This window comes from Thermothielavioides terrestris, chromosome 2 (genome assembly GCF_000226115.1).
Source record: "Thermothielavioides terrestris NRRL 8126 chromosome 2, complete sequence".
Lineage (NCBI taxonomy): Eukaryota > Fungi > Ascomycota > Sordariomycetes > Sordariales > Chaetomiaceae > Thermothielavioides > Thermothielavioides terrestris.
The window spans coordinates 9,389,299-9,414,651 of NC_016458.1; the positions used below are offsets into that span (position 1 = coordinate 9,389,299).

A 25,353-nucleotide genomic window follows, 5' to 3' on the forward strand; every position below is an offset into this window, starting at 1 on the left:
CGTTGGCAATAAGGCAAGACGCTAGCATATCCCGGTCGCCGCTGGTCACGGCATTTGCAAACATCAACAACTTGGGAGTACAAGTCGTAACATTCATGAACCATCGTCATCAGCTTCATAGTGCTATGCCGACCGTCTCCGGGTCCACATAGGGCCCGCGCTCGAGGTCCACCCACTCTTCCTGCGGGCCGTCCGAGCCCTTCTCGATGCACTTGATCCCCTCCACCGCGCCGCTCTTGGACGTACTGGTCGCCGTTGTCGTCGTCGTCGTCGCGGCCGCCCACGTCGTACTCGTCTGCCGCGCGTCGTCCGGCCGAGCAGTGCTGCTGGCCTCGAGGTCCTTCTTGCGGCCGCAGCCGTCGCTCTTGTCGGTGATGTCGACGACCGTGCGCCGGCTGCGCCAGAAGTTGAACAGCGACTTGAGCCAGGGCACGCAGCCGCAGATGATGCCGAGCTGGATCTCGACGGCGGTGACGAGCCACATGTGGTAGGCGTCCCAGGTGACGTCGTACGTCTCGTCGAGCACGTAGTGCAGCAGGTAGATGCGGATGCTCGCGGCGAAGACGACGACCAGGCCGAAGCTGAACAGCACCATCAGCGAGAGCCGCTGCGCCAGCGGGAGCTTGGCCCGGTACAGCGACGGCAGCGGCAGCAGCCATATCAGCGCGTCGGCGCAGGCGGTCAGGCTGGCGTGCGTGACGATGGTGTACGACTCGTCGATGCAGTCGCGGTTCGAGTACTCGAGGTTCCAGTAGCTCGAGATCGGTCTGCCGGCCGAGTCAGTCAGCGCTAGTTTCTCTTGCCCGGGCCGTTCGTGGCTGGTTGGGCTTGCTGGACGGGACGAACTCACTTGCACTGCGTAAACAGGACGACAAAGAAGGACACGTTGGTCGCCACGACGAACCCAATCACCACAACTGAGCCTCGCTTGTCAGCGTACCTCTTCCCACGTATGCAAAATCAGAGGGGGGCGGGGGGCAGGCAGCACCTCCAGGTGATGCGGCGGAACCAAGACTGCGCGGGCGCCAGGCGCAGGTAGCTGACGAGAATCGACACCTTGGCGAAGCAGGTGCCCAAGATGAACAAACCCTGGGCCGCGAACGAGACCTGACGTCCGGCGATTACCTTGTCCAGCGTGAGGTCCCAGACATGCATGTCCCAGCCGTGGCGGTCAACGGCCAGGAGGACGCAGGTGGTGACTCCGAGCCCGAGGATCTGAAAACGTACCCCAGTGTCAGTCATGATGCAAAAGGGAATGGGAAAAACAAAGGCTAGGAAGGACCACCGCATACCGCGGCTACCACCATCAGCCAGTCATCCAACCCGGACTTGTTCATGATCCCGAGCCGGACGTAAAGGCGCAGACTGAGGCAGACCAAGACCACCGAGAAGAGGGCGATCACGACGATGATGAGCGCAGGACCCCGGGTCTGCGGATCAACGTAGTTGGGCGGCGGCCACGAGGCGACGGCTTCCGGAGGCGGAAACCTCATGGTATCGGTTCGCTGGTGCGCCGTCGAGGAAGCATCAAGGGAGTCGAAAAGAGTGCCGAGCACTTATCGACCGCTGCGGCCGACCAAAGCCAGGTCTTGCATGCGGTGAGCGAGACTATTTCAACGAGACGACCGTTCCGCCGAGCCAGCGCGGCTAGCGAGGCGTACATATGCGAACCGGGGGCCATTCGCCGCACCCTCCGAAGCTAGGGCCGCAGTGCGGGAGAGATCGCGATCGACATTAGTCGGGCGCTCGGAGAGCGATCGTGTCGACAGGGAAATCAGGGGTAGGCAGGGGGCGGCGTAGATAAACGCAGCGATATTCGTCTGCTGCTCCATCTCGACAGCAGCTCTCCGAGGAGGTGCAGCAGCGAGAGCTCTAGCTCCGCAGTGGCGGCCTCGACCCTTCGCCCTGCCCCGGCTCCGCGGTTGGAAAGTCAGGGTCCTCTGGAAATGCCTCGCCGCGACGGAGCTTTGACCTCGATAGATCTCCTGACAGCCAAAGCGGGCGGCGACGGCATCCCGGCAGTCGCCATTTGAGTTCTCGGCAAGCCGGGACATCCCGGCCGTGGTGCTGTTGCGACGACAGACAGGCAGTTCTGGCCCTATCCTTGACGTTACTCTATACTGTGGGCCGTCCATGGTCCAGTGGAGTCGGCGGCCTATTCTGTCTGTGGTGGCGTTGCGAGCCATCTCTTCACAGGCCGGGTCGAGGACCCGACAGGCGGGGACTTTCCATATGACTGGCCTTCCGTGTTGCTGGCAGGCAACATCAACAGGTATCGTCTGTCGCAGCCAACTCCCGCCTGGTGGAAGACACTGTGGAATCAGGGCTAGGCATTGTGGCCGGCTCATGTTCTCGACAACGGCCAGGTTCCAACTGCCTGGTAGGCTTCCGGAAAGAGGTGGGCAGCAGGATCATACCCGTCCTCTTCGAGTGTTGCTCGTCCCGTTCACGAAGGCTCATCTGTCAAACGACTAGCATCACCAACTGTCTAAGAAGCTCTCCGGAGTGTGGAGAATCACGGGAGCTAGCAGTAGCGTTGATCGCCCCTACATGGACCAAGCTAGCACGTGGTCAACTGCTCCTCCGGAAACTGCTGTGATCGGCAGCCGGGAATGGGCGTTCTGATGCTTATTCCCGCCGAATGAGGGATGCCCAGGCCTCGCTGAGACCTGCAAGCCGCGAGGTGGTCTACACTACAACTCCAATACCGCTGGACAGGTCGCAATGCAAGGACACAGTACCACTTGGCTCGAGAAAGACGACTCGGTTGGGCTCAGCATGATGAGCAAGCAAGCCGGGAGGGCACTGCAAAGCACTGAAGCCAAAGGTAGCAGCAAGCAAGTTGAGCATCTCTATCGGCTTCAGCCAGAGAGCTACCCCTGGTGTTGTTTCGGTCCCTTCCCCGCCCGCGGAGGCAACCTCCGGCTCCGAACCCGCCGCTTCCCTGTCCGGGTGGAGCTCTCCGCAAACCGACCGCATTTGCCGACGGTTAGAGACAACGATCGTTCGTTTTTGACGCCATTCGAACTGCCGATAAGGCCAGGAGTCGACGCAGGCTTGGCCAGTCCCCCTTGCCAGCGCCACGGGCTGTGGGGGAGCCGAGAGCAGTGAGTGAGGTGATCATCAAGATATCAGGAGATGCAGCTCAGGAGACGACGCACAGATTCCAGGAGCAACCACGAGGAGGCAACAGGAGCTTGCTCGTGGCACGATGCAGGCCAGAAGTGGGAAGAGGAGCACGGGGGTAGTGGTGTGGCAGCCTCTCCTCCTCCACCATCACTGCTTGCCAGACAGCGACGATCCCCCATCAGCAGCAGCAGCTCTGATGGGCTGGGCAACCTAAGCCTCTCCGCGGGACTCGCGCTTTGACTCATGCCTGCCCCCTACTGACCCTCCGTGCCAGGCGCAGCACTGCCGGTGACCATCCGTATGCGGCCCTCGACGCGGGGCGCGATGGCCCTGGTCCAGCCGACGTCGCACTCGCTCTCGGCCAGGCTGTCGCACGTACGGATATTTTTCCCGTGCACGCGGGCCAGGCGGCACCACTTGCGGAACACGCGCCGCATGACGGCGAGCTGCCGGTCCAGGTCCCTCGCCCTCTGGCGGGCCCGCTCGCCGTCCTCGCCGGCCGACTCATCCTCGCTGTCGTCCTCGGCGGACCCAAGCATCGGCGGGATGCTGGCGCGCCGCTGCCGGAGCCTGGCCGGCGTCCACTCGGCCCAGCCGCCGCCGCCGCTGGCCTCGTTGGCGCTGGTTTCGTGGCCAGGCCTCCCCTCCCTGGCATCGCCCGCCGGCGGCGAACCCAACGGCTGCCCCACGACGGGGTGGCTCTCGTGGACGCCCTCGGCCACCCGGGACCTGTTCAGGCCATGTCAGCAAACGACAATTGATCTACTAGGATGAGGGAGGGATCCCGCTACGAACCAGTGGCGGTCGAGCGCCGGGCCCCAGCGCTTCCAGCGGGCCAGCACGGTCAGGGACATGAAGTACTGGCGCAGCATGGTCGAGATGAGGATGCCATTCTCCTCTGACACCAGTTCCTCGTACTCGCCGCCCTCGGACCGCACCAGCAGGCTGCGGTAGCCGTCCTTGCCGCGGCCCATGTACCCCCGCGTGGCGAGGACGTAGACCCGGCCGGGATCCAGCGGCGCGCCGCCGATCTCGGCCGAGACGATGCGCGAGCCGGGGGGCCGCGAGGGGTCGAAGGTGAATCGGATGTTGGACACCTGGGGGAACCGGCCTGGGAGCGGGTGAGCATCGTGACATCAGTGCAAAGCCCGCCGTAAGACGAGAGAGGGATTAGAGGGAGAAGCGCAGGGGCATGGCTACCTTCCAGCGCGGGATACAGCGACACGCCGTTCTCGAGCGCGTCCCAGATCGCCCTGCCGGACACCTTGATGACGACGATGGGATCCTCGAACGGGAAGCAGTCGGTCACGTCCCTGACGCGGATCGGCCCCGGCGGGTACACCTGGTCGCCGCGGATGGTGCCGGCCGCCATGAGGGCGCACTCGGCGCCGTAGTGGTGGCGCATGAGGTCGCACACAAAGTTGCCCAGGTTGCTCTCGCGCAGGCGGACGGTGGTGAAGCGCGCGTCGAGCGGCGCGGCCGTGAACCCGACCGGCTTCTCGAGGCTCTTCTTCAGCTTCGCCGTCAGCCGGTCGACCAGCGCGAGCGTCTCGGCGTCCTCGCGCACCGCGCGCACCACGTCGCGCCGCCAGATGTCCACGTCCCACCGGCGCCCGCTGCCGTCGTCGGCGGCAGCCCGCCGCAGCTCGAGGTAGCTCAGCTGCTTGAAGTCGGACCCGGAGCGCAGCACGTGGGTGCGGCCGCGGACGAGGCTGTGGGAGTAGAAGTGGTCGTGGCCGCCCAGGATGAGGTCGGGCGCGGCGTCGGTGCCGGCCAGCTGCTCGGCCAGGGCGAGGTCGCCGGGCTCGCGCATGTGGGTCAGCGCGACGACGAGGTCGGCGCCATGGGCGCGCAGCTGCGGCACGAGCTCGCGCGCGACCTCGGCGGCGGGGCGGCAGACGACGCCGGGCGGCAGCGCGTTGACGGTCTCGAGCCACTCGCGCTCGCCGAGGCCGAGCAGGCCGATCCGCAGGCCGTTGGACGCCGTGAGCATGTGCGTCTTAGCCGCGCCGCCTAGCGGCACGTCCGCGCCCAGCGCCGGGTCCAGCACGTTGGCCAGCAGCCACGGGAAGCGGCACTGCGACGCGAGGTGGCCGAACTGCAGCACGCCGAAGTCGAGGTCGTGGTTCTGCCGCGTGTCAGGGCTGAAGACGCAGGTATGGCTTCGGAGGCGGGCTGGGCTGCGCAGAACCTACCCCCACGCAGGCGCAGTCGGTCCCGATCAGGTTCAGGAGGGGGACCATGTGGCTGCCTGGGCAACAGGTAAGCAGACTGGGGTCGGTGTTGGTAAGTAAGTAAGGAAAGGCAAGGGCACTCACCCTTCGTAATCGAGCTCTCGAGGCTCGGGTTGAACACATCGCCCGAGAAGAGCGTGACCAGCTCGGGCTGGCCGCGGAACCGCTCGGCCTCACGGTACTCCTTGCACACGGTCACGAACCGGGCCGCGCCGCCGGCCGGTTCGGCAGACGAGGGGTCGAGATGGTAAACATCATTGAAGTGGAGTAAGCGCAGGTCCGGCGGCGTGTTCAGGTCCCGCCCCGAGCTGAAAGTGACCACCGGCTCGGCCGAGGGCGGGGCGGAGGAGGGGCTCATGGTGAAACGGAAAAAGTGGTGAAAAGCCGGGAAGGAGACGCGAGTTCAATACCAACGAAGCATAGAAAATCGTGCTTAAAGTTGATGCTATGCTATGCCTCCGTCAGGCAGATCTCGGCATGGTCCGGTGGATCACCCGTAGTGTTGAAACCGAGTATGGTGTGTTTTGATTCATTTTTCTTGGGTGAGCTTCTGGTTTCTGGCGGCGCCTGCTGAGGGGCACCGGGGCTCCGCTTGGGCAGCCCCTGATCCGCACTGCGACCCAACCCAAGCCAGTACCTGGCATTTCCGGCCCTCTCTTCCTCTGTGTTCCACGGGCTGCGAATTTACTCTCTTCTTCAGATGGCATGGCAATTCTGCCACGCCGCTGCATTGGATGAACATGTCTACATGCATTTCTCGGTTTGCCTCCTGACCGAGTCCCGGCCGGTGCAGACTGCTCCGAGTTCTTGACATGCACGCCCTTCCCGCCCTTGCTGTTGACGGGCCCCGCCATGTGTACTTCAGCGTACATGATCATCCTTGCAAAGAACAAGATGCCCCACTTTGGTGTTTTTAAAAGCAGCTGCAGTTCCACGACGACGAGTGCCGGCCAGAATATTTCAAGTCAACAAAAGCCGTAGACCTGCCACCATGGCCTCCAACGCGCCCATTGTCCGGCACGCGCGCCGGGAAGGTATTGTTCCCTGTCGTTTATCTTTTCCGTCGGCCAGACTGACACCTCCCACCCCACACCTCCAGACGTGCCCGCGATCCTCCAGCTGATCCGCGAGCTGGCCGACTACGAGCACGAGCTGCACAGCGTCGAGGCCACCGAGGCGAAGCTGCTCGAGACCATCGCCTTTGCGCCCTCAGACCCGGCCTCTGCGGCTGCCGCCCCCGCCGCCGACGGGCTGCCGCAGACGGAGCCGACCTCGCCCGCCAAGCCGGCGCGCTGCCTGCTGCTGGAGACGCCGGCCGGCGCGGTCGCCGGCATGGCGCTGTACTTCTACAACTACAGCACGTGGCGCGCCCGCCCGGGCATCTACCTCGAGGACCTGTACGTGGCGCAGAGCGAGCGCAAGCGCGGCTACGGCACGCGCCTGCTGGTCGCGCTGGCCAAGGAGGTCGTGGCCATGCGCGGCGGCCGGCTCGAGTGGAGCGTGCTCAAGTGGAACGAGCCGTCCATCCGCTTCTACGAGAGCATCGGCGCCCGCATGATGAGCGAGTGGGTCGGCATGCGCGTCGATGGCGAGGCCCTGACCAAGCTGGCGGGGTTGCTGGACTGAGGGGGGCCGCGCCGCTGTGTGAAATCAGAGACAGGCCACGGTCTGGTGTATCTTGTTTGCGAGTTAGCGCATTGACACATCCGCGGCTGGTCCTTCGATAGGACCCCGTTGTTTCATTGCCCTGTCGGCGACGCGCGTCGCCTGGCCAAATCTCTACTGCAGTAGATGTGTGTGTGTGTGTGTGTTGCTCATGATCGACGTTTGCGTGGCGGCTGGAGCTCCTGGACGGCCGGGAAGTCGGTGAAAAACTCCATGTTTTCCGCACTGGCTGCCGTAGGCTGGAAGCTGGCCTTGCCCCAAACCACCTTCCAGCCCTGCCCTTGGGGCTTTTTCTCCATGGTCGCCGTCAGCTGCCAGATGCTCTCCAACATGCGGCGCCACGACCGCGCCGTGTACTTGTGGCAGCCGAGCGGCTCGGGGTCTCCGGTCGGCGTGTTGTCGTCCACGGCGCCGCTGAGCAGCTTGTTGCGCCGGTTGGCCTGCCGGTCCACCCGGGCCACCGGCTTGACGACGTACGACCGCCAATCCCAGATCCGCGACCCGGGCACGTCGTCGCCCGAGCGACTCTGCGCCACGGGTCGCCGGGGCGGCGGCAGCCATCGCAGGTCCTGCTCCTGCGCCTGCAGCCGCCCTTCGGCCAGGCCGCCGAGACGCTCCCATTCCTCCTTGGGCAGCGGCGGCATGCACTTGTCGGCCACCATCTTCCACAACTTTTTGAGCTTTGTCCGGGCAAGTCTGCGCGGCAGCGGGCGGCCCCACGAGTTCTCGGCCGGTATGTGCTTCTGCGGGCTGGTCTGCGGGGCCGTGAGGGGGGGCTTGGGCGAGTTGATCAGGTTCGCCTCGACCTGCGAGCGCGCGAAGGTGCGCAGCTTGTCGACGTCCCACCTGTCCAGCCAGTCGAGCTTGCGCTCCGCTGCGATGGCGGACGTCTCGGCGGCGTACTTGGCCAGCTCCTCCGTGTTGGCCGGCGTCTCGCGGCGCACCAGGTCGGCCATCAGCTCCCGGCGGCGGCGGCCCACGCGGCCAAACGCGCGCAGCAGCACCCTGCGCATGCGGGCCATGTCGCCGGCATTGGCTGCCCGCAGCGCGCGGAGCTCGTGGTGCGCCTGCCGGAGGCGCTGCCGGCTCTTCTCGGCGTCATCGTCGCGGTGCTTGCGGAACCTCGCCTTGATCTGCTCGTCGACAAACGGCCGCGCGATCGGAATCAGGTACGACGCTTCGCGCAGGAGATGGCGGTAGACGTGCAGCGGCGTGGTCGGATGGGGAATGCGGAGAGGGCGCGACATTGCCGTGGTGCTCGGCTGCCAGCCGTGCCCGGCTTGTTGTTGGAACAAGGCGTTTGTTTGGCAGCTCTGCTGGTTGGTTGGCTGATTTGGTTGAACAAGTCCCGTCAGGGCGGGCCGTGCGCTGGCCGGCTTGGGCCGGGTCTGTGCGCGCCGTGGTTTTCCAGTCCACAGCAGCCCCGCTTCTTCCCATTGCTTCGCGTCTTCCAGGGCTCCACTGAGAGCGACACGCCCGCCAGAACACGAAAATCACACGTCTGGTGCTCGTGTCTTAATTGAGCTCCCAAAACGGGACATCATCACGGCGACTCCATTGTACCTCCGTGGCCCGCGTAGAAGGCATCCTCAATTGTCAGTTACCAAATATTCGATCTCAAATTCCAGCGTTGGGCGTCCCAACAATACCCATTCTTCCGCAGGCGACTCGGCGAATGCGTCGCCTAACGGAGCCGCCATTACGGAATAGTTACAACGCAACGCCCGGCCGGTTTTTCGCTCCTCGCATCGCGAGCCCAGGGATCGCATTCCTCGGCGACGCCATCCTGCCTCTCTCACTTGGCACTCGACATTGAAAACTGGAGTCGTCGTCTGGGATGCACCTGAGGTCCTGACGCTGAATTATTTTCCGCCGTGTTCGCTCGTCTCATATCGGAAGCGAAGGACTGCCGAATCAGGGGACCTCCGTCACCGCCCAATTTTTACCTTCTCGCCTTCGTCGCAACATTCGCGCACTTTTCTTCGCAACAACGCTCCCGCGCTGGCGCCTCGCGCGTGCCTGACAGACCTGCCGACAACCGCAGCTCTCGGCTACCGGCGGAGTCATCATCATGCAGCCGCCGCAGCTGCCCGCCGGCGAGCAGCCGCCCCAGCACCAGCCGCTGTCGCAGCCCTCGTCGCAGCCCTCCTTCTCCTTGAGCCAGAGCCAGCCGTCGTCGCAGACGACCGGTTACCGGCAATACGCCGACATTCCCCCGAAGCCGGCAAATGACCCCGACATGGGCATCTACTCGGTACGTGCGCACACTCCTCCGTCTTCCCGATGTGCCGCTGACATGCCGTGTCCAGGCCGTGTACTCGGGCATCAACGTCTACGAGATGGAGGTGAACAACGTGGCCGTCATGCGCCGCCAGCACGACTCGTGGCTCAATGCGACCCAGATCCTCAAGGTTGCCGGCGTCGATAAGGGCCGCCGCACCAAGATCCTGGAGAAGGAGATCCAGACCGGCCAGCATGAGAAGGTCCAGGGCGGCTACGGCAAATACCAGGGCACTTGGATCCCCTTCGAGCGCGGCGTCGAGGTCTGCCGCCAGTACGGCGTCGAGGAGCTCCTGATGCGACTGCTGACCTACAAGCGCGGCCAGGACGGCGGCGCCGCCGACGTCGACACGCCGACCAAGGAGCAGGCCATGGCCGCCCAGCGCAAGCGCATGTACAATGCCAGCTCGCAGGAGAGCCGCGCCGGCGGCTTGTCGGGCACCTTCTTCAAGAACATCTCGTCCACCGCGTCCCAGGCGATCAACGCCATCAGCAAGGCCCGCTTCGACTCACCCGGCCCGCGAAGCCGCAGTGGTCCCCCCCGCGCGCCCAGCTTCCACCGCCAGTCGTCAACGCAGGATGCCGGCGGCGAACTCCCGCCGAACTCGCAGCAGAGCTTCGTCTCGGACTACGGCCATGCCGACTCGGCCTTCGGATCGCAGACCGCCCAGCCGGCGACGGCCGACGGCGAGCAGCCCCCGCGCAAACGGCAGAGGGTGCTGACGCCCGCCAACAGCTTCGGCGGCCTGACGCCGACGTATCCGCAGGTCGACGGATACGCAGCCAACTACCCGGGCTCGCCGACGGAGCCGAACGAGTCGTTCATCTACTCGCAGGCCGGCGTCCACGTCGAGCACGAGCCCAGCTACCCGCCGGGGCCGCTCCGGCCGCTCCCGTACGACATGTCCCCCGAGGCCGAGGCCAAGCGCAGCATGCTCATGGGCCTCTTCATGGATCCCAACGGCCCGGACGAGGCGAAGAAGAACGCCCTCCGTAACATGATCCCCCAGGAGCTCGACGCGCCGATCGACACGCAGAGCCACACCGCGCTGCACTGGGCGGCGACGCTCTCCCGGATGCCGCTGCTGCGCGCGCTGATCGAGGCCGGCGCCAGCCCGTTCCGCGTGAACGCGCTGGGCGAGACGGCGCTGATGCGGGCGTGCGTCGTAACCAACTCCATGGACCATAACTCGTTCCCGGAGCTGCTCGACGTCCTCGGCGGCACCATCGACGTCCGGGACGACAAGGGCCGGACGGTGCTGCACCACATCGCCGTGACCAGCGCGGTGAAAGGCCGGAACGCCGCGAGCCGGTACTACCTCGAGAGTCTGCTGGAATGGGTCGTGCGGCAGGGCAGCGGCAGTGCCCCGAGCAGCCAGAACGCGCCGGGCGGCCACGGCCCGAGCGCGCCGGCCAGGATGGGCATCGGGCGGTTCATAAGCGAGATCGTCAACGCCCAGGACAACAGCGGCGACACGGCGCTGAACATTGCCGCGCGGATCGGCAACCGCAGCATCGTCTCGCAGCTGCTCGAGGTCGGCGCCGACCCCAACATCGCGAACCGCGCGGGTCTCCGGCCTCTGGACTTTGGCATCGGCGCCGAGGCGGAAGACCACAGGAACGGCGACGCGTCGGGGCGCAGCGGCGCCGCCCAAGGCTCGAGCCAGAAGAACAAGGAAAACAGCGACGAGGTTGTGAACTGTAAGTGTCCCTGCCGGGGTCTCTGGTTATCCTCCCTCCCGACTGACGTCTTGGCTCTAGCCATCTCGCACCTCGTCAACGAGTCATCGTCGGTGTTCCAGAGCGAAGTGAAGAAGAAGCAGCAGTCAATCGATGCGCTGCATAGCTCGCTGCGGGCGACATCGGCGCAAATCGGCGAGGCCCGGCGCACGCTCGAGGCGCTGCAGGACAAGCTCAAGGCGCAGCAGCTGGCGCGCCAGAAGGTGGTCAACCTCAAGCGGGCGAGCCACGAAGAGGACTACCGGCTAGTCCAGCTGGAGCAGCGCTACGGCCGGCTCGACCTGGCCAGCGCCAACGCGTGGGAGATGGAGCTGGAAACGGTGCTCGACCAGATTGCCGCCTCGCAACAGCAACGGCAGCCGCAGCAGCAGCAACAACAGGAACAACAACAAGAACAACAATCATCCGGGTCGACCGACGCACCAACAACGGACGGTAGCGATGCCGCCAACCCAGGGCCCGACGCGCAGGCGCAGGTGCAGGCGCAGCTCGCGCGGCTGCCCAGCAGCGCGGTGCTCCGGGCGCGCATCCGGGCGCTGCGTGAGCGGTCGGGCGAGACGCACCGGGCCGTGGACGCGCTGCGGGCGCAGAGCAAGGACCGCGAGCTCAAGTACCGACGGCTGGTGGCGCTGTGCACGCGTCGGCCTGAGGCCGAGGTGGACTCGCTGCTCGACACGCTGACGCGCGCGGTCGAGTCGGAGAAGGGCGAGCTCGAGATCGCCCGCATCCGCCGGTTCCTCGGCGGCGTGGAGGGCGTCGCCTGAGGTAGGGCTTCTTCACGTATTTTCGTTTTTCGGGCCGGAGAGGGTCTGGACACGGGATGGGCGGCCGTGCCGGTTGTGCTGACATCCGCTGTTTCAAGTGTCTTGCGCTTTTTGCCACTGTTTTTCCCGTTCAGGCGGACTACGGACGATACCTTGCTGGCTTATAGTTGCGCTTGCATTGTGGCAGTAGGCCCTCCTGAAACAAGAGAGCATGGTTCATCAAGATCATGATATCCGGGCGGCGCTGGTCACACCGCCCGGCAGACTACCACCTCGCCATCTTGCCCACCAACTTTGGATACAGCCCAGATCTAACCTTTTAGATACAATCTCTAACCTGTGGTATCATTCTATCTTCGTGCCCAACAGCAAAATCACATCACGCACCGACGCTGAAGCCAAAGGAGCCGTCAAACACGTCCGTGACGTCGGCGTCGGGATTGGCGCGCATGCCCTTGAGCACGTCTAGCGACGGCACGGTGCCGGAGGGGAAGAAGGTGAGCAGGTTGGCGATGTCCTCGTCGGTCAGGCCGCACATCTCGTCCCAGGGGTACGCGTCGCTGACCTTGGTCATCCAGGCCATGCGCCGGGGGCCGTCGGCGGGCAGCGGGGCGACCCGGCGCAGCTCGGCGCGCAGCTGGCCGACCCGCTCGATGGCGCGGCCGGTGTCGGGCGGCAGCTTGTCGGCGATGAAGCGGCGGATCAGGCTGGCCAGGCGCGGGCCCTTGCCGTTGGTGCTGACCATGATCTGCAGCGGGCCGTCGCGGTGCACGCTGCCGAAGTAGAAGTCGCACTCGGGCGGCACGTCGGCGATGTTGGCGGGGATGCGGCGCTGCTTGCACAGCGTCCAGATGGCGGTCGACGCGGCCGGGTCGTCGATGGCCACCAGCACCATGTCGGCGCCGTCGAGGTCGGCCGGCTCGAAGTTGCGGTCCACGTGCGTGACCTGCTGCCGGGCCACGCGATAGGCCACCTCCGGGTTGAGGCGGGCGGCGGGCGCCACCACGGTCACGTTGGCGTCGGCATTGAGGCAGTGGAGGATGCGGCCAGCGGCGACCTGGACATAGCGAGCGATATTAGTGACGGCGGAAAAGAAGTCACACGCAGGCACTCCGGGAAGAAGTCAGGAAAAAAAATGGATAAGAAAACAAAAAAACAAAACGCACCTCGCCGCCACCGACGACCAGCACCCGCTTGCCCTTGATCTGCCAGGCAATGATCAGGCTCCCGCCGCCCTGGACCTCGGGAAACTTCGATGATGCCTCAGCCATGCCTGCTTTTTCCAACTGGGCGGAAGCTGGAATGGCTCGCTGGCCGTGGTGTTGGGCGGGAGAGCAGCTTCATGGCGGTGGGAACTCCGCGGGAGAAGTGAGAGCTTCAACAAAGTGCAGCTCGTCATTGGGCGGGTGGCTTTCCCTATCAGCGCTCTGTGGTTTGTTATCGATAAGCAAGGCTGTCAATGGGATGGATGCCATTGGGTAACTGCAGGGAGCTGTCGTGGGCGACCCACAAGGGTCCCAGAATCTGGCTCCGCCAAGAACGGCGCAAGCCAACGCCGTCTCGCCGTCCTTGCAGCCTCGACTCGCCTCATCATCCATCTCCCGCACAACGCCGCCGCCGCGGGCACCATTGCACTATGTCCATCCCCGCCGCCGTAATCCGCACACCATAGGAGCTCTGCGACGGGTGCCGGCATCCCCCTCAGCGAGCACTAGATAACGGCCATGTCGGGCCGCAAACTCGGCGGCGGCCGGATTCTAGGCAGCGGCAAGGGCCTGGCCCCGCCGCCGCCGCCAGGAGGTGCAACAACAGCAGCAGCACATCACCAACTCCACCACGCCCACCATGCCCCCCGATCCGCGAGCCCGTTCGCGCCGTCCGACCGCCGCGCCGTGTCCCCCGGCTCCCGCAATTCGACACCGACCTCAATCTCGCCGTCCTCGTCCAGCCCCCTGCCCGATTTCGCCCAGGACCTCACGTCCAATGTCACTGTTGCCGGGCCATCCGCCGGCGCCTCGCCCGGGAACAAGCTGGCTTGCCCGATCTGCGAGGAGGAGATGGTAAATTGTTGCGCACGGGACTGAGAATGAGGTGGCCTTGCTCGGCTGACTGGCGCCGCAGGTAACACTGCTGCAGCTGAACCGGCATCTCGATGACGTCCACCAGGAGCTGCCCGAGGCGGCGCAGGACGAGGTCAAGTCGTGGTTCGACAAGCAGGTCCTCAAGGCGAAACGCTTTCAGCCGCTGTCGCTGATCAACCAGAAGCTGCGTGGCCTCGACGTGTTCGAGTCGAATGAGACACCGGCCGTGGCGGTCGCCAGCGGCCCCGGCGCCCGGTCATCAGCCGAGACGGTCGTCGACCCAGAGGAGCTCGTCACCCGAAAGCATTGGCAGCGCCCGACCGGCAACGACACGTGCACCGACCCGCTGTGCGAGCGGAGGCTGGGGCCGCTCAGCGGCAGCGTCAACTGCCGGAAGTGCGGCCGCCTGTTCTGCGAGGAGCACACCATGTACCAGATGAAGCTGTCGCGGTCGGCCAACCACGAGCCCGTGCGGGGCGTGTGGTGCCGCGTGTGCGAGACGTGCTACAAGTCGAGGGAGGGCTATAACGACCACGCCGGCCTGTCCCGGGACCACACGAACGAGTTCGCGGCCACGCGGGCGAAGAAGGTGGAGCGACAGCGACTGGAGGTGCAGCGGCTGGAAAAGAGGCTAACGAAGCTGACGCGGCTGCTGGTGGAGGCGGCGCCGCCGGAGTCGGGGGCCAACTCGGCGCTGCTGTCGCCGCTCGCGGGGCAGCGGGCTCAGAGGAAGATGCTCGAGCAGTCGGTCGTGACGTGGGAAGACGACGCCTCGGTCGCTAGATGTCCGTTCTGCAAGCAGGAGTTCCGGCCCTGGACCTTCCGGCGCCATCACTGCAGGATATGCGGCCGCGTCGTGTGCGCCGACCCGGAAACCGGGTGTTCAAGCGAGGTAGGCTTGAACGTAGCAAACCGTAGGCCTTCCACCCCGCCGCATCGGAGACGAACGTTGCTGACCCGCCGCAGCGAACGCGGTCCCCTCTGCTACCGAGAAGCCCGCGCTGCCGGCCGACGGGCATGTCAGCATCGATGTGCGCATGTGCTGCGAGTGCAAAACCACCCTCTTCTCGCACCGGGACTTCGCCGAGACCATCAGGCACCGGCCGCCAGACCAGCGCGCCTACGAGACCCTCCGGCAGTTCGAGCGCGGCATCCAGATGCTGCTGCCATCGTTCCACAAATCGCTGCAGGCGCTGCAGCCGCCAGACGAAGACGCGCCCGACAGGCCGCCGCCGACGCACGCGCAGATCCAGGAGGCGGCCAAGACGCGCAAGCGGCTGACCGACGCGTTTGCCAAGTACGACCTCGCGGCGAGGCGCATCCGCGACATGAAGACGGACAGCCCGACGCAGCTGCGGCTGCAGAAAGCCATCTACGCGGCGGCCTCGGCCTTCCTGCACGCCAACCTCATCCCGTTCAAGAGCGTGCCCGCGATGCTCAAGTCGCACAGCAGCAGCAGCAGCAGCAGCTCGTCGGGCGGCGGCCACCGGCGGCTGCTGGCGGGCGGCACGGCGTCGCCGCTGCGCAACGGCGAGTCGGTGGCGGGCCTCGACGCCGAGACGGCCAGCCTGGGCGGCGCCAGCGAGGTCAGCAGCTCGGCGGCGGCGGCGGCGCTCGAGACGGAAGAGCGCGAGGCGCGGGAGCGGCTGGTCGTCCTGGAGGAGCAGCGCTTCATGGTGCACGAGATGCTCGGCCGCGCGCGGGCCGCGCGCCGGTTCGAGGAGGTCAGCGCGCTCGCGCGCAACCTCGAGGAGCTCGACCGCGAGATCGAGGCGTCCCGGCGGCTGGTGGCCGGCGTCGAGGAGCGCTGGGAGGGGCTCTATGCGGGCGCAGCCTGAGTTTGCTCGCGGAGATTTATTTCCTTTTTGTTTTCGAGGAGTTTGACTGGCCAAGCATTGCATGGAGTTTGGGGGTAAAAAGCCGGTTAGGGACGCTGGGGGATTGGGCGCTTATATTGGGCACGAAGATGGCCCTGGCAATGAATAGCAATTGGGCAAGGTGGCATGCCGGAGTCCTATCCAGCCCGCCATGGTCGAGACATGCGAGCATCGCGACACATCTAATACTTTGTACTTTGTAGAGAGCTCCTGGAGATCTCCATGCGACGTTGACCATGGGCAGCCACATCCAGGGTTAGGGCTGTCTCTTATCTTCAAACCCACTTCAGACTGTCATCCATACAGTGCTTTGTTCAGCCGTACTGTGGATTCATTCCGCCAACCACTCCCACAATCAAACAACCAGAATCAATCATCCCACATTTGGTTTCGCACCCGCTGGAAAGCACGAGGATTGGCCTCTCACCGATAGTCCTCTCTGTATAGCGCGAAGGATTGATTTTGATCCGGCCTTGTCATCACTTCCCGCACTTCAGGGCAGCCAGGCTTCCTCTCAACTGGATTCCGACGCGTTGACGGCTCACCCTTCAAATTCAAGCAACTTGATTCATTTACGACACTTCAAACTCCTAAATGCCTCCCAGGCGGCGCCAAAGTCCCCCGCCCGACCAAGATCATCAGGAGCCACCATCACCCGGCAACAACAGCGACACCACCCAGTCCCTCGAAGAAGAAGAAGAAGAGCATGACGACGACGACGCGATCCAAGTCCCCTTCTACAACACGACCTTCTCTGCCCACCGCGTCTCGCCCCTCCACCTCGGCGCCGAGCCGCTGACCGCCCCGCGCCTACGCCTGCTCGCGCAGCGCCTGCGAGACCGCCTGGTCGGCGACGTCGTGCGCGGCGTCGAGGTCGGCAGCGTGGAGGTCGACGGGCGCGCGGGCGCGCTCGAGAGCGTCGAAATGCGCTGGGTCGGCGTCGCGGATGTGTTGGGTGTTTCCCGGGAGCAGCTGGAGGAGGAAGCGGAGGAGGGAACGGCGGAGAAGGTGACGCTGCGCCCGGGCAGCAAGGCGCTGCACGTCGCCTTGCGGTACGAGATGGCGTCGTGCACCGCGCTGTTGCTGCCGCCGCTCGAGGAGCCCCGCCGGCGCGGGGTGGATGCTGCGGCCGCGGCGTTCTCGGTCGGGGCGGCAGCACTGCAGCAGCAACAGCAGCAGTCGGTCGACGCGTCGTCGTCGTCGCGATTTCTCGCGCTCCCGCTCCTCCTCCTCCGCATGCCGGCCCCGCTGAAGACCGTCGTCAGCGACTTCCTCGCCACCACCTTCGACTGCCGCGTCAGCCCCATGCGGCTCGGCACCCGGAGCTTGGTCCACAGCTGGGAGGCCTGGATCCGGTCCGCCGGCCTCCCGTCTCGCGGCCCGCTGGCCAAAGACGTGGTGCTCACTCTGGGGTTTTACGTCCCACCGCCCAACAGGCTGAGTGCCGCTCCGGAGCAGCGTTCTGGCGAGGACGAGGGTGCTGAGGCCGACCAGCCGCTGGGCCTCAGGTCCATCGACGTCATCATCCCGGCCGCCGAACTGCGCAAATTCGTCGCCGCCGGCAAGCGCCTGCCACAACCCCAGGACAAGCAACCGGCGTCGACCACGCCCGGCTGGGAACACGACGACAAACAGCGACGGAGGCTGGCCGGGCGTCTGTACGAAGAGGGCTGGGAGTGGCGGGCGGCCCCGGACGCGGCGGCGCGCCAGCCGTTCACCGAGGCGCTGGCCTGCTACCTGCAGGAACACCTGGCGCTGAACCTGTTCCACCCGGGCGTGAGGGTCACCAAGGTTGCCTGCGCGGGATTTGTCATGTCGGAAACGCGGCTGAAGGTGTTTGCGCCCGGGGGCTCGGCGGACGGAGCCGAAGTAGGCTGGCGGCGCGCGGTGCTCGAGTTGCTCGCCGCGCTGGTCGACAAGGCGCAGGTTCAGATGATCGCGGCGTGAGCGTGTTGGGACGGAGTGGTTGGGGGTGCGGTGCCATGTCTCTGGGCGCAGGAGCCGGTATTCTGGCCCACATATGACAAGTAGGGTTTGAACAGGGTTGCTAGTTTGTGGCTGGTGGACAATTGCTGGACGGTTTACTCTGGTTGTCCAAGCAAGCAGTTCTAGTCTCACCTGGGCGGTGAACAAATGCACCAGTACAGGCCGAGTCACAAAGTCCTTAAAGAAAAGCAAGTTCCCCTGTCTAGACCCTCGGATTCGGGTAACATGGCGTCTGTTGCGCCTAACAAGGCGGCATTGTGTGTTGAGTTTGGGGAGGAAGGGGGCTACCTCTTTGCCCTGTCTCTCGATGTTCAAAGAACGGACATTTAGAACACTCATCCCAAGAACACTGAAACTGTCCTTTCATGCGACACACCCGTATATATCTACTCGCAACTCCAGAATCCCATGATGTCTCCTCAGACTCCGGTCAACAGCCCTTCTCACACTCCCCGACATTTCCACAGCCACGAACCACACCAATCTCAAGATGTCTCCCCAGGCTAACCCCGAAGCGAACGACCGCATCCCGGCAACGGAGAACTACGCTCCCCGGATCGAGGAGTGGGTCAAAGCCCACCCGGACGCCCCTCTCCAGCTGACCTGCACCATCTGCCAGGTCTCGGACCTGCTCGTGTGGGGCGTCCACGACGAGATCCTCGCCGAGTTCGAGCCGAGAGCAGACGATGAGGAGACGGGCGCGCCGGAGCCGGCGAAGCGGCTGCGCTGCGGCCACGTGTTCGGCATGCGGTGCTACGCCCGCTGGGTCCGCGGCGAGCTGTTCGCCCGCCCGGACGACGAGGTCGGCCCGCGCTGCCCGGCCTGCCGCGAGACCATCTTCGCCACGCCAGAGGAGGTCAGCCAGAAGCGGGCCGAGCTGAACGAGATTCATGTTGCGTACCAGCATCTGCCGGAGGAACTTCAGGATGCGGTGTTGGTGGAGCAGGTGCTGAATGAAGTGGACATCTTGGAGGCGGCACTCCAGGAAATGGAAGCGTTGGAGGCGGCAGCGCAGGATGCAGAACTGCAGGACGCGTTGTTGGGGGATGTGGAGGGCGCGGCGCAGTCGGGGGAAGACGCGGATGATGAGATGGTGACGGACAACGAGGAGGAGGAGGAGGAGGAGGAGGAGGAGGAGGAGGAGGAGGACTGAGGAGGAGGAGAGGAGGAGGAGGAAGAGGAAGCTGAGGCCGAAGTCGGGGCCTCGGCGGCTATGGATTGGTGAGGATGGATTCCTCCTGGCATCTGCGTGGGAGGATACTTAGACTTGGGGGCCGTTGGTTGGCCATCTCCGTGGGATCGGGTACAGAACCAGAATATGAAAATGCACTACTGTCAATCAAGTTAATGAGATGATGATGAGAACAGCTCCATTGTAACTCTGACTGAAGATGTGATAGAGCAGGCTGAAGATTCTGTTGACTAATTGGCATCATCGAGACAGCCAAGCCGCACCGAGGTGATGTGACAGCCATCTCGATCCCGCCGTAAGCTCCAAAACTCACACAGCGAGATCATCTGTAAGCTACCGGAATGGCAAGGCTTCGGAAGTAATCTTCAGTTGCTGCCGTTACAGGCATCGAGCGACCCTACCATTCATTGTTACTGTCCGTCCGTTGAATAATTGTGGCAACAGTCGTCTTGTTCCCAGTTTCTGTCGTTGTCCGGACTCGAGGCTCCCAAAACCAGAAACAAAGGCATTGTTGCTCCCAGCAGATAAAAGATTTCCTTCCCTACCTTCCTTTGCATTCATTTGTGAGAAGAGCCGAGGACATGTTCTCGCTTGCAGGACCACATGGGCATTGGCATCAGTAGTCTCCCTCAGCGTCTTCCGTCTTCCGGCAGAATCAGGATGTCGAAGCGATGGGGCTACTACGGAGGGCCCAAGGACGGCAAGCAGCTCCAAGATCTCGACGAGCTGTCGCTCCAGTTGGCCCTGGAGCTGTCTTTGGCGGAGGATGGACCCGCCAAGGAGACCGAGACAGATCAGAAGCTAGAAAAAGCTGTCCTCGACTTCCAGGCCTCCATCGCCGAATCGAACAAAACTCGGCCGATTGCTGCATCGTTCGACGGGACGGTTGAGGCTGCAGGCGACGTAACACCGGTATCTGGCACAACAAGAGACTCAGCACGCGGGAGCCCTACGCAGACACAACGGGCTTTGCCCCGACTGCGGAAGCAAAAGCGCGTTGAAAGACATGAAGACCCGAGTCCTGCCGACGACTGGTGCTTCGCTTGTGGGGGCGAGCTGGTGGCCCCGGGTTTGCATAATGACGGCGTCCGCGCTGAAACCTCTCTTGTTCTTGGATGCGGCCACATAGTTGGAAGCGAATGTCTCACATGGTGGGTTGCCGAGGCGAGGGCTCGTGGCGCTCGTCCAGAATGTCCTCGCTGCCGAGAAGAAATTGTTGACGGGACGCTTTGATCCTTCAGTTCCGTCGAGAACTAACTTGATAGGAGTCTAGAACCACAGCTTCAAACCCGAGACCCAAAGTAGGCGGCGGTCACGTTGTAGTTCCCAATTTCGGAGCTATTAGACTGATCTGAAGCAATGTTCGACAATCAAACTCAATGTATCTCTCCCAAACCGCTCGTGAACGCGTTCAAGTAGTGAATGCACTGCAGGATAGCTACTAATCACAATCGTCAGCTAATGCCAGCCAGGCTGGTGGGTAGCAGCGACCTGCCGAGCCCAGTCGGGAGTCAGTACCCGTCTAGTGCTGGTGGTGCAGTGGAGCGGATCCGGAAAGGGAACAAAAGGAGAGGAGGGGTTTGTGGATAAACCGTTTGCTGGACAGGCGGTCATGTTTGAACACTGGACCGTGTCTAGTTACCGACCACTAGGACCACTAGGAGAATAGTAATCACGTTGCTCTGACTGTAAGGATGAACCGGCTCAGTCTTCGAAATCTACTAAGCCGAACCAAGTATACGCTACTGTCCTGCGATGCTTGATCCCAGCCGGCCGGTGCGCCGCGATTAACTTAGTCCAGCATCTAGTGCCGCCAAGACCGAGTTAGGGCGACGGCGGACAGCGGCAGTTGTGTGATGGTTGTTCCCGGAGGGGCTACGCTGCATAGGTGTTAGTACTTAGTTCAGGGGGGGACACCAACTCATCGCCTGTCCGTTCCAAGACAGCGACTTGTTCTCGATGCGACGTGCCTAGCAGAAGCACAGACTCCAACCTTCGCACAATGCTCGGTGCCGTGGCTCTCAGTCTCGCACTCGCCGCAGTGCTCTCCTACCTGGTGCTGGAGCTCCCCCGGGTAAGCATCTCCGCCGCGCAGGTGGAGACACCACCCCCCTTCACAGCGCGCACTGGCTGACCCCTGAGCTACCAGCTGCGTCAAACCTGGCGGCTGTGGTCGCACCGCTCGCAGCTGCCGCCGGGGCCCAAGACAATCAAGACGGGCATCCGCAAGCCGTGGCTGTGGTTCCGCGAGCTCAACCAGCAGTATGGCGACGTGGTGTACCTGCAGATGGGCCCCACGCCGACCATCATCCTCGGGTCCGCCCAGGCGGCCTGGGACCTGCTCGAGAAGCGCGGCGCCATCTACTCGTCGCGGCCGCGCTTCATCATGGGCGGCGAGCTGCTGTCGAACGGCATGCGCGGCCTGATGGCGCCCTACTCGGCCTTCTGGCGCCGCTGGCGCAAGCTGCTGCACAGCGGCTTCATGCAGCGCCAGAGCGAGGCCTACCGCCCCATCCAGAGCCTCGAGTCCAAGGTGCTCATGCACGAGCTGCTCACCGACCCCGCCCGCTTCCGCACCCACCTGGCCCGCTACGCCGCCTCGGTCATCGTGACCGTCACGTACGGGCGCCGGGTCGAGGACGTGGACACCGACGCCGTGGTGCGCATGAACGACGAGGCCATGGACCGGCTGACCTCGGTCAAGTGGGTGAAAAATCAAATTCCGGCGTCTTCATGCTCTGCCGTTTGCTAACGGGCCGATCCCCAGCATCCCCGGCAAGTACGCCGTCGAGCGGTACCCGGCGCTCAAGTACGTGCCCAGCATCTTCGCGCCGTGGAAGGCGCAGGTGCTCGAGCAGCGCAAGAAGGACATCCAGATGTACACGGGGCTCATGGACGACGTCCGGAAGCGCCTGGCCGCCGGCAAGCTGCCGGACTGCTTCGCCAAGCACCTGCTGGACGAGCAGCACAACCTGGGCATGTCCGACCTCGAGGTTGCCTACACCGCCGGGACGCCGTTTGGCGCGGGCGTGGAAACGGTGCGATCCAGAACCCAAAAGAAGGATTTACCTCCTCTGAGCGTGACGGACTGACAGCGCGCAGTCGGCCGGCTCGCTCGCCAGCTTCTTGCTCGCGTGCGTCAAGTTCGGCGACAGCTTCATTCCCAAGGCGCAGGCCGAGCTCGACCGGGTGGTGGGGCCCGACAGGCTGCCGACGTTTGACGACCTGCCGTCGCTCGAGTACGTGCGGGCCGTCGTCTCCGAGACGCTCCGGTGGCGGCCGGTGGCCGTCCTGGGCGGCACGCCGCATGCCACGACCGCCGACGACGTGTATAAGGGCATGTTCATCCCGAAGGGCAGCACCGTCATCGCGCCGCTGTGGAGCAGTACGTGCAGAAAATGCCGCCCTTTTTGTTATGTTCGTCCTGGACGCAGACATTGATGGCTCACCTTTGTTCCAGTCCATCTCAACGAGGCCGACTTCCCCGAGCCGCACGAGTTCCGGCCGGAGCGCTTCATCGGGGAGCGCAAGTACCCCGGCACCCTGGGCCACAGCGCCTTTGGCTGGGGCCGCCGCATCTGCCCCGGCATGCATCTCGGGTCGGCCTCGGTGGCCATCAACGTCGCCCGGATCCTTTGGGCTTTCGACGTGAGGCCGGCGCTGGACGAGAAGGGGAACAAGATCGATGTCGACATGTAAGTTTGGACATTCCAGGCTGGAGCGGAGAGATGCTTACAGCGGCCTCCAGCTTCGCGTTCTCCGACGGCTTCAACTCGAGCCCTCTGCCGTTCGCATGCTCCATCACCCCACGCTCGAAGCGGCATGCGAGCGTGGTCGAGCGCGAGTACAGGGACGCCAACCGGGAATTGCAGCAGTACACCGCCGCGACCAAGCTGTCATGACGTATACAGAGGCACGCTCGCGAGCAAGACGTGAGACTCCGTGGGGCTGGGTATCCTCCGAGGAATCCTTGTAGCTGTCGCCTCTCAGGATAATCGGACGTCGAATACGGCTGAGGCCAGCGTATCTAGCTAGCGAGGGTATGTATCAAACATGGCTGATTCAGCTTAGAATAGAATATGTCTTACGAGCTTAACGATTGTCTTTGGGGCCATTGTTCGACAGTAAGGAGGCAACAAACGGAAACCCCTGCAGCAATCTTATGCCCTAGATCCTGGAAAATTAATCCATCAAGTTCAACAATCACAGCACCCGTACCTTTGCAAACGGAAAATCAGGCTCCCGGAACACCTTCTCGTGGGCCGACATCCCCCTGAGATCCTCTGGCAGCGGCAGGAACTCGAAGCTCAGAATCAGGAGCACGACCATGATCCTGAGCTCCATAACGGCAAGCTTGCGTCCTGTCGACGGGGACAGTCACGGTCAGCGAGAGCCTCACGCAGGGGCAGCAGGATCCAGCATTCCAGCATCGAGAGGGGTCCCGGAGGAACTTACCGAAGCAGCCGCGGTATCCGCCGCCAAACGTCAGCGACGGAACGGCGTAGGCATTGAACACCTCCTTGCCCGTCTGCTCGTCCCGGACGAGCCAGCGGCGCGGCTGGAACGTGCCGAGGTCGCGGCCGGGCGCGCCCTGCAGGCCGTCGCCGAGCTTCTCGGCCGAGGCGCGCGACGTGTCGCTGCGGAGGGCCTCGTCGACGGGCGGCGGCGCGCGGTCGACGCAGTAGATGAGCAGGAGCTCGGCGCCCTTGGGCACGGGGCAGCCCAGAACGTGCGTGTCGACGAGCGCCTGGCGCAGGCTGCAGGTGGCCGTGCACGAGAGCCGGAAGGTCTCCTCGCACGCGGCGTCCAGGTAGGGCACGTCGGCTTGAACAATCTCCGCGGCCGAGGGCGGCGCGGGCCCGGGAAAGGCGGCCCGGAGCACGGCGCGCAGCTCGTCCTGCACGGCGGGGTAGAGCTCCATGATGCGGAGGAACCAGCAGAGCGTGTTGGCGGTCGAGTCGTGGCCCTGGCGGGTGGGCTTGTCAGATGGACGGAAAAGGAGGGGGGGAAATTATGGGAGAACACCCAAGGGCAACTCACCGCGACTAGCAGGACAAACATCTCGTCCAACATGGTCTGGTCGCGCGTCGGGTCCGACGGGGTCACGCCGGCCTTCTTGGCCTGCAGGATCTGGCGGCGGAGGACGAGGTCCATGGCGCACCGGTCGATGGCCTCGTCCTCGAGCCGGCCGACCTCGAGGCTGTGGAACCGGCCAGCGGCCTTCTGCATGGCGCGGCGCATCTCGCCGTTGACGGTACGGCGGAACTTGCGGTAGCGCGCCGTGTACGTCTGCAGCTTGAGGGCCAGGGGCGGGATGACGCTGCTGTCGGCGCGCGCGATGGCATCGTTTATGTACGCAACTTGCTCCTTGATGCAGTGACCGTCGGGCGGGGTCAGGTCGGCGGCCTCCTTGCCGGCCAGCTGGCTCTGCAGGCGTTGGATCGAGTAGCGCGTGGCGCCGGGGTTGTCGCCCACGACGGTGGTCCAGATGACGTCCAGCGTGGCGTCCTTGAAGTCCTCGTGCACATCGAAGGGCCGGTCGCGATGCACGGTCGACGCCTTGAGGCGCCACAGCTCGACCAGCTCGCTGGCCGACCTGTGGATGTTCGGGGCGGCCACGCGGCGCAGGAACTCGGTGCTCATGACGTCGGCCCACAGGCGCTTCTGGGCCCTGAGCGCCGGCGTCGTGAACTGCGAGATGGTGGCGGTGGGGAACATGGGTTTGAACATTCCGACGAAGGTGGGTGCCCGGTCGAACTGCTTGTTGCGGCGCACCACGATATCCTCGACCTCGCGCGGGTCGTCGACAACGATCAGCGGCCGGCGGACGCTTGGGAACAGCAGCTGCGCGATAGGCGTCCCGAGCTTGCGCGTGGTGATGTCGGCGATCGCCCGGGTGACCTCGTTCGTTGCACGGTACACGGGCATCAGGTCGGGAAGGTCGCCGCTGATGCGCCCCGCCGACGCCGTGTTGTATGGGATGCCCGGGTAGCGCCGCGGGAGGAGCATGCGCCGGCCGAGGATGGCCACGGCCGCAGCCAGGCCCAGCAGCGCGAGCAGCTTCAGAAGCGACGCCGAGTCCAACATACTGGCCACGGCGTTCCTGTTCGAGGTTCCGTTTGGCGCAGCAGATGTGCTTAGATCAGACTCCGCGGAACGCAGACGTTGGGCTAAAGCTCGTAATTGTAAGTCAGAGGCCAAACGAGCGGCCGGCTGCGCTCTGGGTGTTTGGAGTGGCGGGCCCGAGTCCTGGACAGAAAGAGATGTGCCAGCCAGCGCGCGAAGAAAACACCAATCAGCCATTACATGCGCGTTGGGCGCATCCGCCGAATGCTGACGCTGGGCTCATTCAGCCTATAGCTGATCGCACGATCACTGCAGACCGCTGCTCGTCCGTGTCAAGCA

General features: G+C 64.2%; 13 protein-coding genes across 13 annotated transcripts; 7 read left to right on the forward strand and 6 right to left on the reverse strand.

The window, feature by feature from the left end:
- Positions 1–391: 391 nt before the first annotated feature.
- THITE_14465 (uncharacterized protein) lies at positions 392–1,493 on the reverse strand (the record flags this gene model as incomplete). Its single annotated transcript, XM_003653652.1, has 4 exons — positions 392–767; positions 851–940; positions 989–1,215; positions 1,293–1,493. Coding segments are annotated over 4 exons (894 nt in total), but the record flags the coding sequence as incomplete, so codon positions are not given.
- Positions 1,494–2,528: 1,035 nt separating this feature from the next.
- On the reverse strand, positions 2,529–3,309 carry THITE_2116273 (uncharacterized protein). The gene is made up of 2 exons (XM_003653653.1): positions 3,162–3,309; positions 2,529–3,087 (listed from the first exon to the last, which is right to left on the reverse strand). Exons 1-2 carry the CDS (start codon positions 3,275–3,277, stop codon positions 2,874–2,876), a joined length of 330 nt encoding a protein of 109 aa, XP_003653701.1. The 5' UTR covers positions 3,278–3,309; the 3' UTR covers positions 2,529–2,873.
- A 1-nt stretch (position 3,310) lies between these two features.
- On the reverse strand, positions 3,311–5,923 carry THITE_2116275 (uncharacterized protein). Its single transcript, XM_003653654.1, has 5 exons — positions 5,448–5,923; positions 5,325–5,380; positions 4,330–5,257; positions 3,925–4,240; positions 3,311–3,858 (listed from the first exon to the last, which is right to left on the reverse strand). The coding sequence occupies exons 1-5, from the start codon at positions 5,719–5,721 to the stop codon at positions 3,384–3,386; spliced, it is 2,049 nt and encodes a 682-aa protein (XP_003653702.1). The 5' UTR covers positions 5,722–5,923; the 3' UTR covers positions 3,311–3,383.
- A 322-nt stretch (positions 5,924–6,245) lies between these two features.
- Positions 6,246–7,123, forward strand: THITE_2116277 (uncharacterized protein). Its single transcript, XM_003653655.1, has 2 exons — positions 6,246–6,397; positions 6,463–7,123. The coding sequence occupies exons 1-2, from the start codon at positions 6,355–6,357 to the stop codon at positions 6,987–6,989; spliced, it is 570 nt and encodes a 189-aa protein (XP_003653703.1). The 5' UTR covers positions 6,246–6,354; the 3' UTR covers positions 6,990–7,123.
- Position 7,124: 1 nt separating this feature from the next.
- On the reverse strand, positions 7,125–8,346 carry THITE_2116278 (uncharacterized protein). Its single transcript, XM_003653656.1, has one exon. It carries the CDS (start codon positions 8,273–8,275, stop codon positions 7,178–7,180), a length of 1,098 nt encoding a protein of 365 aa, XP_003653704.1. The 5' UTR covers positions 8,276–8,346; the 3' UTR covers positions 7,125–7,177.
- Positions 8,347–8,948: 602 nt separating this feature from the next.
- Positions 8,949–12,002, forward strand: THITE_2116279 (uncharacterized protein). Its single transcript, XM_003653657.1, has 3 exons — positions 8,949–9,282; positions 9,338–11,009; positions 11,070–12,002. Exons 1-3 carry the CDS (start codon positions 9,100–9,102, stop codon positions 11,810–11,812), a joined length of 2,598 nt encoding a protein of 865 aa, XP_003653705.1. The 5' UTR covers positions 8,949–9,099; the 3' UTR covers positions 11,813–12,002.
- THITE_2116280 (uncharacterized protein) lies at positions 12,002–13,384 on the reverse strand. The gene is made up of 2 exons (XM_003653658.1): positions 12,979–13,384; positions 12,002–12,869 (listed from the first exon to the last, which is right to left on the reverse strand). The coding sequence occupies exons 1-2, from the start codon at positions 13,081–13,083 to the stop codon at positions 12,192–12,194; spliced, it is 783 nt and encodes a 260-aa protein (XP_003653706.1). The 5' UTR covers positions 13,084–13,384; the 3' UTR covers positions 12,002–12,191.
- A 152-nt stretch (positions 13,385–13,536) lies between these two features.
- THITE_2088860 (uncharacterized protein) lies at positions 13,537–15,731 on the forward strand (the record flags this gene model as incomplete). Its single annotated transcript, XM_003653659.1, has 3 exons — positions 13,537–13,872; positions 13,934–14,807; positions 14,860–15,731. 3 exons carry the CDS (start codon positions 13,537–13,539, stop codon positions 15,729–15,731), a joined length of 2,082 nt encoding a protein of 693 aa, XP_003653707.1.
- A 633-nt stretch (positions 15,732–16,364) lies between these two features.
- THITE_2144762 (uncharacterized protein) lies at positions 16,365–17,717 on the forward strand (the record flags this gene model as incomplete). Its single annotated transcript, XM_003653660.1, has 1 exon — positions 16,365–17,717. The coding sequence occupies one exon, from the start codon at positions 16,365–16,367 to the stop codon at positions 17,715–17,717; it is 1,353 nt and encodes a 450-aa protein (XP_003653708.1).
- Positions 17,718–18,246: 529 nt separating this feature from the next.
- Positions 18,247–18,909, forward strand: THITE_2129284 (uncharacterized protein; the record flags this gene model as incomplete). Its single annotated transcript, XM_003653661.1, has 1 exon — positions 18,247–18,909. The coding sequence occupies one exon, from the start codon at positions 18,247–18,249 to the stop codon at positions 18,907–18,909; it is 663 nt and encodes a 220-aa protein (XP_003653709.1).
- A 699-nt stretch (positions 18,910–19,608) lies between these two features.
- THITE_2088863 (uncharacterized protein) lies at positions 19,609–20,205 on the forward strand (the record flags this gene model as incomplete). Its single annotated transcript, XM_003653662.1, has 2 exons — positions 19,609–20,099; positions 20,190–20,205. 2 exons carry the CDS (start codon positions 19,609–19,611, stop codon positions 20,203–20,205), a joined length of 507 nt encoding a protein of 168 aa, XP_003653710.1.
- A 653-nt stretch (positions 20,206–20,858) lies between these two features.
- On the forward strand, positions 20,859–23,229 carry THITE_2116283 (uncharacterized protein). Its single transcript, XM_003653663.1, has 6 exons — positions 20,859–21,022; positions 21,098–21,651; positions 21,716–21,986; positions 22,051–22,333; positions 22,409–22,643; positions 22,697–23,229. Exons 1-6 carry the CDS (start codon positions 20,951–20,953, stop codon positions 22,848–22,850), a joined length of 1,569 nt encoding a protein of 522 aa, XP_003653711.1. The 5' UTR covers positions 20,859–20,950; the 3' UTR covers positions 22,851–23,229.
- On the reverse strand, positions 23,152–25,035 carry THITE_2144764 (uncharacterized protein; the record flags this gene model as incomplete). Its single annotated transcript, XM_003653664.1, has 3 exons — positions 23,152–23,309; positions 23,404–23,782; positions 23,989–25,035. 3 exons carry the CDS (start codon positions 25,033–25,035, stop codon positions 23,152–23,154), a joined length of 1,584 nt encoding a protein of 527 aa, XP_003653712.1.
- Between the last annotated feature and the right edge of the window lie 318 nt (positions 25,036–25,353).

What these genes read in the sequence shown, in the direction of transcription:
- THITE_2116275 (XM_003653654.1), bottom strand. Translation starts at nt 5,721, where the DNA reads ATGAGCCCCTCCTCCGCCCCGCCCTCGGCCGAGCCGGTGGTCACTTTC. An exon ending in CGAGAGCTCGATTACGAAGG is followed by an intron (nt 5,381 to 5,447) that starts GTGAGTGCCCTT and finishes CCTGTTGCCCAG; the next exon opens with GCAGCCACATGGTCCCCCTC. An exon ending in GCTGTATCCCGCGCTGGAAG is followed by an intron (nt 4,241 to 4,329) that starts GTAGCCATGCCC and finishes ACCCGCTCCCAG; the next exon opens with GCCGGTTCCCCCAGGTGTCC.
- THITE_2116279 (XM_003653657.1), top strand. Translation starts at nt 9,100, where the DNA reads ATGCAGCCGCCGCAGCTGCCCGCCGGCGAGCAGCCGCCCCAGCACCAG. An exon ending in CCGACATGGGCATCTACTCG is followed by an intron (nt 9,283 to 9,337) that starts GTACGTGCGCAC and finishes TGCCGTGTCCAG; the next exon opens with GCCGTGTACTCGGGCATCAA. An exon ending in CAGCGACGAGGTTGTGAACT is followed by an intron (nt 11,010 to 11,069) that starts GTAAGTGTCCCT and finishes TCTTGGCTCTAG; the next exon opens with CCATCTCGCACCTCGTCAAC.
- THITE_2116283 (XM_003653663.1), top strand. Translation starts at nt 20,951, where the DNA reads ATGCTCGGTGCCGTGGCTCTCAGTCTCGCACTCGCCGCAGTGCTCTCC. An exon ending in TTGGCGCGGGCGTGGAAACG is followed by an intron (nt 21,987 to 22,050) that starts GTGCGATCCAGA and finishes GACAGCGCGCAG; the next exon opens with TCGGCCGGCTCGCTCGCCAG. An exon ending in CATCGCGCCGCTGTGGAGCA is followed by an intron (nt 22,334 to 22,408) that starts GTACGTGCAGAA and finishes CCTTTGTTCCAG; the next exon opens with TCCATCTCAACGAGGCCGAC.
- THITE_2116273 (XM_003653653.1), bottom strand. Translation starts at nt 3,277, where the DNA reads ATGGTGGAGGAGGAGAGGCTGCCACACCACTACCCCCGTGCTCCTCTT. An exon ending in CGTGGTTGCTCCTGGAATCT is followed by an intron (nt 3,088 to 3,161) that starts GTGCGTCGTCTC and finishes GCTCCCCCACAG; the next exon opens with CCCGTGGCGCTGGCAAGGGG.
- THITE_2116277 (XM_003653655.1), top strand. Translation starts at nt 6,355, where the DNA reads ATGGCCTCCAACGCGCCCATTGTCCGGCACGCGCGCCGGGAAG. An exon ending in CCGGCACGCGCGCCGGGAAG is followed by an intron (nt 6,398 to 6,462) that starts GTATTGTTCCCT and finishes CCACACCTCCAG; the next exon opens with ACGTGCCCGCGATCCTCCAG.
- THITE_2116278 (XM_003653656.1), bottom strand. Translation starts at nt 8,275, where the DNA reads ATGTCGCGCCCTCTCCGCATTCCCCATCCGACCACGCCGCTGCACGTC.
- THITE_2116280 (XM_003653658.1), bottom strand. Translation starts at nt 13,083, where the DNA reads ATGGCTGAGGCATCATCGAAGTTTCCCGAGGTCCAGGGCGGCGGGAGC. An exon ending in TGGTCGTCGGTGGCGGCGAG is followed by an intron (nt 12,870 to 12,978) that starts GTGCGTTTTGTT and finishes CGCTATGTCCAG; the next exon opens with GTCGCCGCTGGCCGCATCCT.